Source organism: Nicotiana tomentosiformis, chromosome 2 (genome assembly GCF_000390325.3).
Source record: "Nicotiana tomentosiformis chromosome 2, ASM39032v3, whole genome shotgun sequence".
Lineage (NCBI taxonomy): Eukaryota > Viridiplantae > Streptophyta > Magnoliopsida > Solanales > Solanaceae > Nicotiana > Nicotiana tomentosiformis.
The window spans coordinates 23,756,999-23,769,903 of record NC_090813.1 but is presented as its reverse complement, the minus strand read 5'-3'; the positions used below and the strand labels follow the sequence as shown (position 1 = coordinate 23,769,903).

Sequence of the window (12,905 nt, the reverse complement as noted above, 5' to 3'; positions counted from 1 at the left end):
ACAAAATAACTTAAATTAGCAAAACCTTAAGTTGCATATTAGCTTAGTGGGGCACATAGTTTTTCTTTCTTCGTATCTTTGATAGAACACCACGTCTTTGTTTCAAGCAATTCCACATTGATGTTCGGCCAAAATGCTATACCTTTAGCACATTACTCGTCCTATATTTTGTTGGTTTAGTGATTTATTGTGCGGCATTTGAACTAAATTGTATTGTTTTATGTGTAGGAACATCGGAAGAAATAGTCGAATGAAAGTTGCACAAAAAGAGGACAACAATACAAGAAAAGAGCACAAAAGCATCAAGTACCCAAACCGTGCTACGACCAGGCTTCGCAAGGTCTATAGCCAGGTTGACCGTGCGATAAACCAGGTTTCGCGAGATCTATAGCTAGGTAATTAAAAGTCGGGGGGGGGGGGGGGAGGGGGAGATAAAATACTCCGACCCAGATTTGGACTCAAGGACTTCGACCCTAACATATAAATACTTCCCAAATGAGTTGAAAAAGGGTTGGGCACTATTTTTGGAGAAGAAAAAGTCTATAGAGCATGGTGGAGAAGGAATCAAACGACAATTCCCTCCGTTTATCTATGTGCTTTGTAGTTTAATATCTTTGAACATCATGATGATTGTTGATACATTTATGAGTAGCTAAACTTTCTAATATAGGGCTTGATGGAACCTATTGGAGGATGATTTTCTACTACGTTTAATATTGATTTGCCTTTGATTTATCTCTACTTGTTCAACTACGTTTACATTGTGGTTTATTGATGAGCTCTCAATCGACTGTGCATATTTAGTATGTATTATTTGAAAAAGGGTACATATTTAGGTAGTTGTTGAACAACATCACTCCTAACGTATGTGAGGAATCAATACGGAAGGTTTAAAGGTGGAATTAGGAATAACAAAACCTTGGTGCGATCCTAGTGAGCGGTGAATTAGAGAAAGCTAGCGTAGTTCGGAAGAATATGTCTAGTAAATTGTGGTAGTTACTCGGAAGAGAATTACGACACCCAAAGTACTCACGATCGGTAGAAAATACTTAGGAGAATTTATAGGAAACGTAGCGGGGAGGATTCCAACAATATGGGAAATCATAACCCTAGACTTTTCCAAATCCTGTCCACAACATTTCCTCTGTTAGTTATAAATTACTGTTGTTTAATTACGTTGCTCTTAGTTAGTTAACATTCAAATCGCTATTTAATATTTTTGAAGGTTGATTGCTTGAATTCGTACAGATCTAGTGGTTGTAATTAGTAGGCTAATTCCCTGTGGGATTCAACTCTGGACTTATAAACCAGATTATATTTGCAACAAGCGCCATACCTTTTAGGAGGCATAGTTGGGCTTGATCAAATTTTGGCGCCTTTGCCGGGAAATTAACAGTGTTATTAATTACAGCCAAAAAAATTGTTAGAATTCCCAGTTTATTCAGCTTTCTCGACTTGAAATTCACTATATTAAAACTCTAACGTTTGTAGTCTTGTGCGTTACAGTGCATGCCTAGAAACTCCTCAAGAACTTGTGAATTGTAAGAAGCATTATCGGACCCTGAGAAAGCTTTCAAGGCACTAAATCGAGCAAACAAGAAAGACAAACGATAACAGAACTCAACGGAATGAATCGAACTAGACATGGGTGATGTAATAAACAACTAAAATAATGTGAATGACCCGAACAATTAGGGAGTGGCACCTATTGTGCCAGAAGCGGCTTAATTTGATTGGGCACAACCCACCACTGAAAATATGGCAACCGCTATTGCAGTCTTTCAGATACAAGCGGAGTCATTTCAAATCACAAACAACATGCTACATCTGCTGCAGAACAAGGGATTGTTCTCCAGGTCTTACATTGAAGATCCACAACAGCATCTGAAAAACTTTTTGTCAATTTGTGTCACTCAAAGGCAACCGAATATGACACTAGAAGCAATTAGACTGTTATTGTTTCCATTCTCAGTGACTGGAGAAGCTCAGACTTGGCTCAATTCGCTCCCCGTTAACTCCATCACCACTTTGGAGGAATTAGTCAAGCAGTTTTTGAACAAGTTCTACCCACCCAATAAAACTGCCAAGCAAGTTGATGAGATATTGAGCTTCAGAAAGAAACCTGCGGAAACACTACTAGAAATGTGGGAGAGGTTCAAAGAGATGCTGGTTAAGTGTCCACATCATGGCATTCCATACCAGATGTTGGGACAAAGGTTTTACATGGGATTGGCAGATTGCTTGAAGGCCAACGTTGATGCTTCAACAGGTGGAGCATTTTTGAGCAAATCATTTAGAGAGTGTAAGGTGCTGCTAGATAAAATGGCTCAAAACTCAGGATGGATAACAAGAGATACTACAATCACCCTTGTAGTTCACTCGGTAGCTTTGGACCCAAACAACTCCATACCTGAGAATATGGCCACTCTGATGACGCAAATGAGTATCCTCACCAAGAAGATTGATGAACCATGCCAGAAGCAGGTACACATAGTTGACACAACTAATGGGGGCTTATGTATACCATGCATTAACCAACCATATGTGTCCTCGTGGAGTAGTGAAAGTGACAACCAGAACTATCAGGAAAATATGAACTCTGTGGGCAACTATGGTGGACAGAGGTAAGGTGGTCAGAATTAGGACCAAAAGAACCAGCAGTATAGACCATCACAACAGTAGTACAATAATAGCAATAATCCTGGAGCTGCACGACCACAGGCCAGGATGTGCCTTATTAAGGGATACAAGGGTACAATTAGCAGAATCATCAACTAGCTTATCAACAGCCTCAACAACAACAGATAGTGTGACAAGATGATGGATTTCTTGAAATAAATGGAATGTTGCAACAACTCATTGGGTCTAGCGGGAAAATGGAAGAAAAGGTCCACCAAATGCAAGAAAAGGCACACCAAATGTACGAAAATGTAGTATCACACGACTCAACTATCAAGGGCATTGAGATTCAAGTAGGGCAAATATCCATGGCCCTTAATAATCTCCCTCAAGGGACATTACCTGCAGACACACATGTTAACCCTGAAAGAGCACGGCCCGAAGCAGCTGATGGCTGTGAGTCTGAGAAATGGTAGAGATCTTGATCTAGAGCAAGAAATTGCTCGCGAAAGACGACAAACTGAGATACTTGTGCAAGTACCGATTGTGGTAGATGAGTCAACTGAGTTAATAGAAGTAAGAATCCAGCCATCTCAGGAGGAAATAAACAAGGAAAAACAGTTTGCAAAGGAGGCTGAGGAAGTGCAAGAGAAGGCATTAGAAAAAAGTGCCAGAGCAGCATCAAACTCAAGTCATAGGAAAGAAGCGACCGCCCGCACCCTTCCCACAGAGGTTGGACAAATATTAGAAGGATGAGCAGTATAGGAAATTCATGGAGATGTCGAAGCAGATCCAGGGGAACATTCCATGGATTGATGCCTTGGGGGAGATGCCTGGTTATGCAAAAATGATGAAGGACTTGATGTCTTGCAAGTTCGACTTTCAAGACTTGGCAACTATTACACTAACTCAGACATGTAGTGCTGTCATGACGAGACCCATAGCTGAGAAGCTATCCGACCTAGGAAGTTTCACAATCCCATGCACAATAGGCAGATATGATTTTGCGAAAGCATTGTGTGATTTGGGTGCGAGCATAAACTTGATGCCCTTGTCTATCTATAAAAGGTTAGGCATTGGAAGAGCAAGACTCACATCCATGTTACTACAGCTAGCCGACCGAACGGTGAAGAGGCCATCAAGTATACTTGATGATGTACTTGTGCAGGTTGGAAAGTTTGTGTTTCCGGCAAATTTTGTCATTCTATACTGCTAGGTTGACGAGGAGATTCCCATAATTTTGGGAAGGCCATTCTTAGACATTAGGAGAGCTCTGATTGATTGTGAAACTGGGGAGCTAAAGATGAGACTGAACGATAAAGAGATAACGTTCAATGTACAGAAGTCTATGCGGCGACCCAGTGAGTTTTCTAACTGCTATCTATAGAAGTGATGGATGTGATTTTGGAGGAGAAAGATGAGGCACTGAATGCAAAAGACCCCCTAGAAGCCTGCTTGATAAATCTAGAAGAGGTAGATGGTGAGAACTTGGCAGAGTGGGTGTTGGCCCTTGAAGGCCAAGGGTACTGGAAAAGAGAGCTCGAATTCGAGCCTCTACACTTAGAAGAAAGAAAGACCCATCCAGCTAAGCCATTAATCGAATAACCGCCACAGTTAGAGCTGAAACCCTTGCTGTCCCACCTTAGGTATGTATTCTTGGGACCTAGTTTGACATCGCCTGTTATTATATCATCTGTTTTATTAGATGTGCAGGTAGAACAACCTTTTCATGTTCTAAAGGAGTGCAAGATTGCAATTGAGTGGACCATTGCAGACATAAAGGGTATCAGCCCAACACTTTGTATGCATAAGATTCTACTGAAAGATGGGCACAAACCTTCTAGAGAACATCAAAGAAGGCTTAATCCCAACATGAAAGAAGTGGTGAAGAAAGAAGTGATCAAGTGGTTAGATGCATGAATCATCTTCCCCATCTCTGACATCAACTAGGTTAGCCCAGTTCAGTGTGTGCCAAAGAAGAGTGGAAGGAAAAAATGAGAACATTCAGTTGATCTTAACAAGAGCAGTCACATGATGGAGAATCTGTATGGATTACAGAAGATTGAACAAGGCCATCAAAAAGACCATTTTCCGCTGCCATTTATTGATTAGATGCTAGATAGATTTGGCGGGGAGGTCCCTTTTTTGCTTCCTAGATGGATACTCGGGGTATAACCAGATCTCTATAGCCCCAGAGGATAGAGAGAAAACGTTGTTCACCTGTTCATATGACATCTATGCCTTTCGTAGAATGCCGTTTGGCCGATGCAATGCACCCGCCATATTCCAAAGGCGCATGATGGCCAACTTCATAGATATGGTAGAGGACATACTAGAGGTTTTCATGGATGATTTCTCAGTGGTGGGGAACTCATTCGATGAGTGGCATATGAACTTGAAAAGAGTATTAAAGAGGTGTATGGAGACTAATATGGTATTAAACTGGGAAAAGTGCCATTTTATGGTACATGAAGGTCTAGTCTTAGGATGCCTAGTGTTGAGTATGGGCATTGAAGTGGATCGTGCTAAGGTTGATATAATTGAGAAGTTACCTCCACCCATTTCTGTCAAGTCCATAAGAAGTTTCCTTGGTCACGCCGGTTTCTACAGGCGGTTTATAAAAGTTTTTCCAAAATTCTAACCCTTTGTGTAAATTGCTTAAAAAAGATCACCCCTTTGTGTTTTCTGATGACTGCAGGGTAGCGTTTGAGAAGTTGAAAAAGAGACTGGCGATTGCACCAATCATAGTAGCACCCGACTGGGGACAACCTTTTGAGCTGATGTGTAATGCAAGCGACTATGTTGTGGGAGTGGTTCTTAGGCAGAGAAATGATAAAGTCATGCACCCAATCTACTATGCAAGTAGAACCTTGAGTGGTGCCCAACTGAATTATACAGTGACAGAGAAAGAGATGCTAGCAGTGGTGTTTGCATTTGACAAAATCAGGGCATATCTGATAGGCTCGAAGGTAATTGTTTGTACTTACCATGCTGCTCTCAGGTAGATAATTAAGAAAGAGGAGTCAAAGCCGCACCTGATTCGATGGGTGCTACTGCTGCAAGAGTTCAACTCGGAAATCCGTGACCAAAAGGGAATGTAAAACCAAGTTGCTGATCATTTGTCCAGGCTTGAAGGAGCTGAAAAGAGGGTTGAGGTGGAAGAGATCGTGGAGACCTTCTAGATGAACAACTTTTAGCCACGAGCCTTGAGGTAATGCCATGGTATGCAAATATTTCAAACTACATGGCGAGCAATATTATTGCCTATAAATTGTCATCTGTGTAGAAGAAGAAGTTCTTTCGTGACTGTCGCACGTATTTCTGGGATGAACCATGTTTGTTTAGGATTTATATTGATAACATGATCTAGAGATGCATTCCCGTGATAGACCAACCTTCTGTTTTGCAGGCATGTCATGCTTCGCCGTATGAAGGCCATTTTGGAGGAGTAAGGACAGCCACTAAAGTGTTGGAGTCGAGCTTTTATTGGCCGACATTGTTTAAAGATGCACGCTTTTGGGTGAAAAGCTGTGATGAGTGCTAACGGGCGGGGAATATTTTCCGTCGACATGAGATGCCCATGAACCCAATTCAAGATGTGGAAGTATTTGATGTATGGAGAATCGATTTTATGGGACCATTTGTCAGCTCATATAGCAACAAGTACACACTGGTAGCTGGGGACTATGTCTCGAAATGGGTAGGAGCCGTGGCACTACCAACAAATGATGCAAAAGGAGTTATTTGTTTTCTGAGAAAAATTATTTTCACCCGATTTGGTACTCCAAGAGCGATCATCAGTGATGGAGGCACCCACTTCTGCAATCGAGCCTTTGCAAAGTTGTTGGAGAAATATGGTGTTCGGCATAAGGTTGCCACTCCGTATCAGCCACAAACAAGTGGGCAAGTAGAGGTGTTGAACAGAGAAATCAAAAGTGTTTTGACCAAAACTTAAATACTATTCGGACTGATTGGGCAAAAAATTGGATAATGCGCTATGGGCCTACCGCACTGCATTCAAAACTCCGATTGGTATGTCACCGTACAAATTGATGTTTGGAAAGGCATTCCACTTACCGATGGAGTTAGAGCATAGAGCCTTTTGGGTGTTAAGGCAATTAAATCTGGACTTGGAGGCCGCTGGAACGAGTAGAGTCACAGAGTTTCATGAACTTGATGAGTTCCGTTACCATGCTTTTGAGAGTAGAAGGCTATATAAGGAAAGAATGAAGATGATGCATGATAAAAATATTCTTGAGCGAAATTTTAAACCTGGAGATGTGGTATTGTTATACAATTCGAGATTGAAGTTGTTTCCGGCCAAGTTGAAGTCAAGATGGTCAGGACCATTCCGTGTGGTAGAGATGCATCCCACCGAAGCCGTAGAAATTGCATCAGAAGATAGCTCTCGCAAGTTTAGAGTCAATAGACAAAGGTTGAAACATTACCCGGGCATAGATGAGGAAAAAGGTGTATCAGTGACTCATTTCCAAGAACTTAAAATGTTGAGTGAACCTTAAGTTCGATTGCCTTCGTCGTGCCACGACGTTAAATCAGGAGCTTTGTGGAAGGCAACCCATTGTAATGTTGTATTTGTCATGCCGTGACGTTTGCTAAGGAGCTCGTTGGGAGGCAACCCAATTCGAAGTTTATTTTAGTGTAACTAGAATTTTCTTTTTGTTTGTAGGCACTAAATAGTTTTTAGTTAAGTCTTGGTGTGTGAACAGGTACTGAAGCACGCTGGGAAGTCAAAGTGCTTGGAGTCGTTCACAAAACGAAATAAAAATTACTTTAGTACGCTCCGTATTGCGCTGCCTACCTCGCATCACACAACATACAGTACATTAGACCTAGTAGCAGATGTCGCAGCGCCAGGTTCCTAGCGCGCTAGGCCGGGCTATTTTGCTCGTGTAGTCGGGATCTCTCCTCGCTGCAGAGCTCGCATCGCCTGGGCTGTAGCGAGACCCACCTCGCGGAGCCAGGTAAGCTCAAATTTCTTTTTTTAATTACTTTTCGTTTCTTCTTACTTCTTTCTAATAAAACACCACACACATACACACCTTAATTAAAACACCCTACTACCTAAGCCCTCTCACAAAACACCCTCCCCCTCACACACAATCTCTATTGAAGCCAATCATTCATCCATTCATTAACTCACTAGGAACATCAATTGAAGAGCATTCCCCCTCCTAAGCATCTAAGTTATGGTTTCTAACTCTTTTCTTTGCCAAATTTCGAATTGAGTAAAATAATGAAATCAGATAACTTTTGGATACATTCTTCATAGTAACAATATGCTTGTTTGTCCTAACCCCATAGGAATGGTATTGTTGTTGTGTACAAAAGTGGTATCACGAAATTCTCAAGCCGATTTGGGAGGGTGAGACAATCCGTCATTCCTGCAAGCACTTCCATGGCACTAGTACACGCTAAGTGTTTGTCAATGTGCGTCAAAGGCATTCTTGGTCCCTATTGGAGCCCGAGTCTCCGAGATTTTAATAATAGTGCTATATCTCCTTGCACCACTTAAAATTTTAAGTGTGGGGTAGGTCACCGGTAGCCATATGCTTCGCCATTGTAGTAGACATCATTGTGTCATTGCTTGATTCTCATGCTAAAATAAAGAGGTAAAGTTTTAGTAGCCTTGAAAAATGTTGAACATCATGTGATGAACTATTAAGTGTTTGGTCACAAGATGACGAGTGCAAAACACATACTTAAATTGTGCTCGCTAGTCAAAGATAGTATAGTATAATATCGTATCCACAAGGATTGAATTTAAATAGTATTCTCGTAGCTTATAGCTTGATTGCTATCCAGGAGGATCAACAGTTGAGATTCATATAATTAATAATCTAAAATCTACAGCTATTGACTAATGACAATCGCGACAAAGATAAGCAAGAAAGTTATCAATGGAAGAAAATGGGGTTTTGATAGGATAGGTGCAAGATAATTGTATGGGATTTAACTCTAGATAATTCACTTCTAATATTCAAGTGAGTCTCTCGAATTCACTTAATTATCAGTACAATTATTTTGTAGAAACTCCTCTCTCGATTAAGTCTCAACCTCTCAATATGAACCAATTTAAACTCCGTGAAGATATGCAAGAATGCGTAATGGATTGGTCTTTAGGAGAACCTCTCTCAATTATTCTCCTAACTAGGTTTAATAATTGATTCAACTAGCCTCTTTTGATTACTTAGAAGAATCTATGAACTCAACCCATAATATAATGCAAAGATATCACAAGTTATGCCTCTTTTGATTACAAGAACAAGTGAATATAGATGCTACAATTAAATCTTCCAAAAATGACTCAAATACATAAAAATAGAGTAATAATCCAAAAACAATCATCAATACACCAAATCTATTGAAGCCATGTTGGATCTACTCCATAGACAGGGAGAAGTTCTTCACAAATGTAACTAAAGTATAAGAAAACATAAATTCAATCCAAACTTGGATATTGAGTGAGGAAGGAATGATGAAATCCTTGTGCTTGTGTTTTTCCAACTCCTCATTGGTCTCCTTAGGTCAAAAATCTGTCAAAAGTGCCGAAAATGGTATTTTCCCGTGTATTTAAGCCACCCCCAATAAACCCCAGACGAAAATACCCCTTTTAGCCGAAATAGGACAATACTCTAACAAATTTGTACTACCGCACCGCACCATGCGGCGCGCTTGTGAGGAATTCCAGAATGATTTGCAAAATGGATTCTGGGAAGATTTTGCACTACCGCGATGTCCCATGTGGCGCGGCTGTGCATTTTTCTCAGAGTAGTTCGTCTCTCCAGTTTTTGACATCCGGACTTGGTCCTCGACCCCCAAACACGATCCCGATTTAATCCTTTGGACTTCTACTCAGACTTCAAAGCTCCAATTGGCTCGAATTTGCTCCGCAACATCTAAATAACTCAGAATCACTCATACACGGCATAAAATACATAATAAGTGTAAAACACTACTAATTAAAACTCAACATAAGTAAAGTGCAGTGAATTAGAGTACAATAAGCGACTAAAATACGGGATTATAGCCTACCATCACCATACCATGTTTTGAAGTGATTCATTGCTTCCAAGATTGACTAATGTCTACTTGTGTAGGTATGAATATGCCTCCTAAGAAGGACATCGGTAAAGGCAAGGGCAAAGACACTGCTCCCACCAAAGCTAAGGCTTCCTTCGGACATCCACCAAAAAAGAGAGAAGGAGGGGAAGCCACTTCAAGCCAGGTTGAGGGGTTGCAAGCAGTTGCAGCTCTAGAAGCCTCATGCCCACAGCCGGCGGGACAACGAGAATTTGGTCTTAAGAGTATACCTACATCTGCCAAGACTGGTACAAGCTTTATTGTCTAAAGTATATACACTCTGAGTCGGTTGTTCATGAGCGCCATCTAAAAGCTAAGTATCACTCAGTTTGGAAGGGAATTCATAATCTTGGATTGATCTATGTGTTTGGAAGGATTGGGATATCAATGCAAACCTTGTCCGTGAGTTTTACACCGGGTATGATCCGAATGATCCTGAGCATCTAGTGCCTATTCGGGGGAGGTTGATTGATTTTTCTGCTTCAACTATATGCAATTACTTGGGAGCTTCGGATGTTCCCCAGGAGCCCCTAGATAACTTCATTACCAATCCAACATATATGGTGCTAAGATACACTCTCAGTGGTGTCAATTCTGTGGCCGCTTGGGTTCGTGACAATAAGACCCAACTTCAAAGGAAATTTCCAAAGACAAAATTTGAGCCGGAAGCTTAGGTGTGGTTGAGATTGATCAACATGCCCTTACTACCATGAAACCATGAGACTCTTATTAGCCGTGAAAGGGTATGCCTGTTGTACTTCCTAATGACTTGCCAGAAAGTGAATGTGGGCCACTTGATTCACTACCAGATGGCGTAGGTGAGAACAAGCAAGAGAATTGATAGATTGTCCTTTGGTAACATGCTGACTTAGTATCTGAGACAAGAAGATATGGAGGAGGAGCGAGCTATTGATGTAGTCATTCCACCCCCCACCCCCCCGACTGACGGACATCACCAGTATTCGGGCTAAGGAGGAGAGTGCGATGGCTTCACTGACAGGTGCTGAGCACACTGCTCGCGATGACATCTTTATGGCCCATTTATATGGGATGATGGACTTGCAGCTTAGGATTGGAGGAAGGCCGACCACTACAGAGGAAGGGCCATCTTAGAGGAGTGTTTCCCGCTCAATGCTCATGCCCAGCAGCTGGTTGGGCTTGGAGATGTCCAACGGCTCCCAGAGGATGAGGATGTCAACACGCTAGAGTGTTCCGAGGCCTAGCCAGAGCAGTCCGAGGAGGAGGATGATGATGATGTAGAGGAGGGAGCAGAGGATGAAGAGTGGACAACTGTAGATGGGGGCTTTGAAGATGAAGGCGATGACGATGACGGATCAGGGAGCTTTTCCTACCACCCTACTTGTGTTTTATGAATTTATATATGCACTGAGCATATTGCATGAATTAAATATGGGGTAGGGAGGTTGTATTCTCTGTGACTTGTAAATATTAGATACACTAATTACTTCTTTTTTTATTATTTTTTTTTTTTTTTTTAGCTTCGTCTTTTCTATTTTAGCATAGAATATAAAGATTAAAAAAAATTGAAATGGTTGGACTTTTCGCGACGACGGATCTCGTTGACAGTTTTCTTGAGGGACTAAAGTCTAAAAAAATAAAAAAAATCCAAAAATATGTCTTTTTATTACTTTAGATAGTAATAATCCCTCGTGGGTTTTATTTGTGCCTTGGTTCTTTTCCACGGGATATAGTTGAACCGGGTAATAGTTTTTTTTTAATCTTTAGAGTAGAGTAGGATTTAGGGAATAAAAGGATGGGAAAAATAAGATTTTCTAGGCGCCTTTGACTAGTTTGATAGTAGCATATTTAGGCTCTAGCATGTATAGTACCTTCCTTATGGTTTGAAAAATGCTTATGATGCCTTGTTGAGTAGATAACATATTTATTGACGCCTATATCTCATTTTCTTGGCTTGTATAACTTTGTGCTTGATGCTTAATATTTTGTGACTCTGTGAATACTTGTAATTGTTTGAGAATCGGAATGAAACCGTCCTTAACAAGCCATGTGGCATGTGTGGTGAGAAATTGTATAGTCTGTATCTTTGCATTAGAGTCTAGAACTTGCCTAGAATGTGAGTTGAACCGAAATTTTAGGTTTTGCTCGGTTTGAAAAAAATAATTTTAGGCTTTCTTTAATTTGTCTGAGCTTAATTCTTACTACAAATAATATTTTTCCCTAGTCAACCCTTTTAAGCCTATAAACTTTTATTTGGCAACCACATTACGAGGCTATACCCTTTTGTTCTTAATTATGACTGTTTTGATCCTTTTACCTCTTAAAGTAATTCAATTATAAAATGAGCTAAAAGAAGTAAGGAGGGAACTTGGGTGGCTTTTGAGTGGAACCAATGAATGAAAGAAAGGTGCACCTATATTGTAAAGAATATACCACTAGCAGGAATGGTAGAAAAGAAAAAAAATATTGTTGAAAAGAAAAAAGAAATATGTAGCAAAAAAAAAATGAGAATATCTTGTTCTTGTTAGTGGATATGAATTAAAGTAGTGCTTAAAGAAAGAGAAAATACTTTGGAGATGATATTATTTGTGAAAATGCAGTTGAGTTGAAGAAATATGCGCCTCAGTTAATTTTGTGATGTGTTAAAGTGCTTAGGAGGGTCAGTCACTATTTTCAAATTTATCCTACCCGTCCTTTAACCCACATTATAACCATAAAAAGTCCCAATTAATTTTAGATCGAGCAAGCCTACATTAGTAGAGGTTTTCATAATGGGCAAGCCTATGGTACTTTGTGCATGCATGTGACTTCTCTTTGCGAGAGTGAGAGATTTTTTTTATATACGTGAATTCTTAAAATATATTTGAGCATTTGATTTGAATGTGTGGATTCAACTTACTCTCTTATTCGTATTCTTATTGTGAGGGCACATGATTTCTCAAGGGATAGGTGGCGTTGTTAGATTACTCTATGATGTTAAGTGTTCAAGCCATGAATGCATTGTGATATTGAGTCGGGGTGTGAGGTTAGGATTGTTATAAGTATGTTGTCTTGTTGTTGAATAAATTTTTGAAGTATGGCATAAAGTAAAGGAAAGTGTGTGTTGAAGGCATATGCTAAGCTTTAATTTTTGCTATCAACCATAGTCATAGGTATGGTGTGCTTCGGATGTGCTAAAAGAAAATAAAGTACTCAATGTTAGTGTG

At 40.3% G+C, this 12,905-nt stretch overlaps 2 protein-coding genes and 1 non-coding gene across 3 annotated transcripts; 2 read left to right on the top strand and 1 right to left on the bottom strand.

Annotated features, from left to right (window-relative positions):
• Positions 1–2,085: 2,085 nt before the first annotated feature.
• On the bottom strand, positions 2,086–2,192 carry LOC117274493 (small nucleolar RNA R71). The gene has a single exon (XR_004504596.1). It is a non-coding gene; the product is annotated as a small nucleolar RNA R71 (small nucleolar RNA).
• Positions 2,193–3,397: 1,205 nt separating this feature from the next.
• On the top strand, positions 3,398–4,006 carry LOC138904487 (uncharacterized). Its single transcript, XM_070192985.1, has 2 exons — positions 3,398–3,787; positions 3,836–4,006. Exons 1-2 carry the CDS (start codon positions 3,398–3,400, stop codon positions 4,004–4,006), a joined length of 561 nt encoding a protein of 186 aa, XP_070049086.1.
• A 2,692-nt stretch (positions 4,007–6,698) lies between these two features.
• On the top strand, positions 6,699–7,139 carry LOC138904486 (uncharacterized). The gene has a single exon (XM_070192984.1). The coding sequence runs from the start codon at positions 6,699–6,701 to the stop codon at positions 7,137–7,139; it is 441 nt and encodes a 146-aa protein (XP_070049085.1).
• Positions 7,140–12,905: the final 5,766 nt, after the last annotated feature.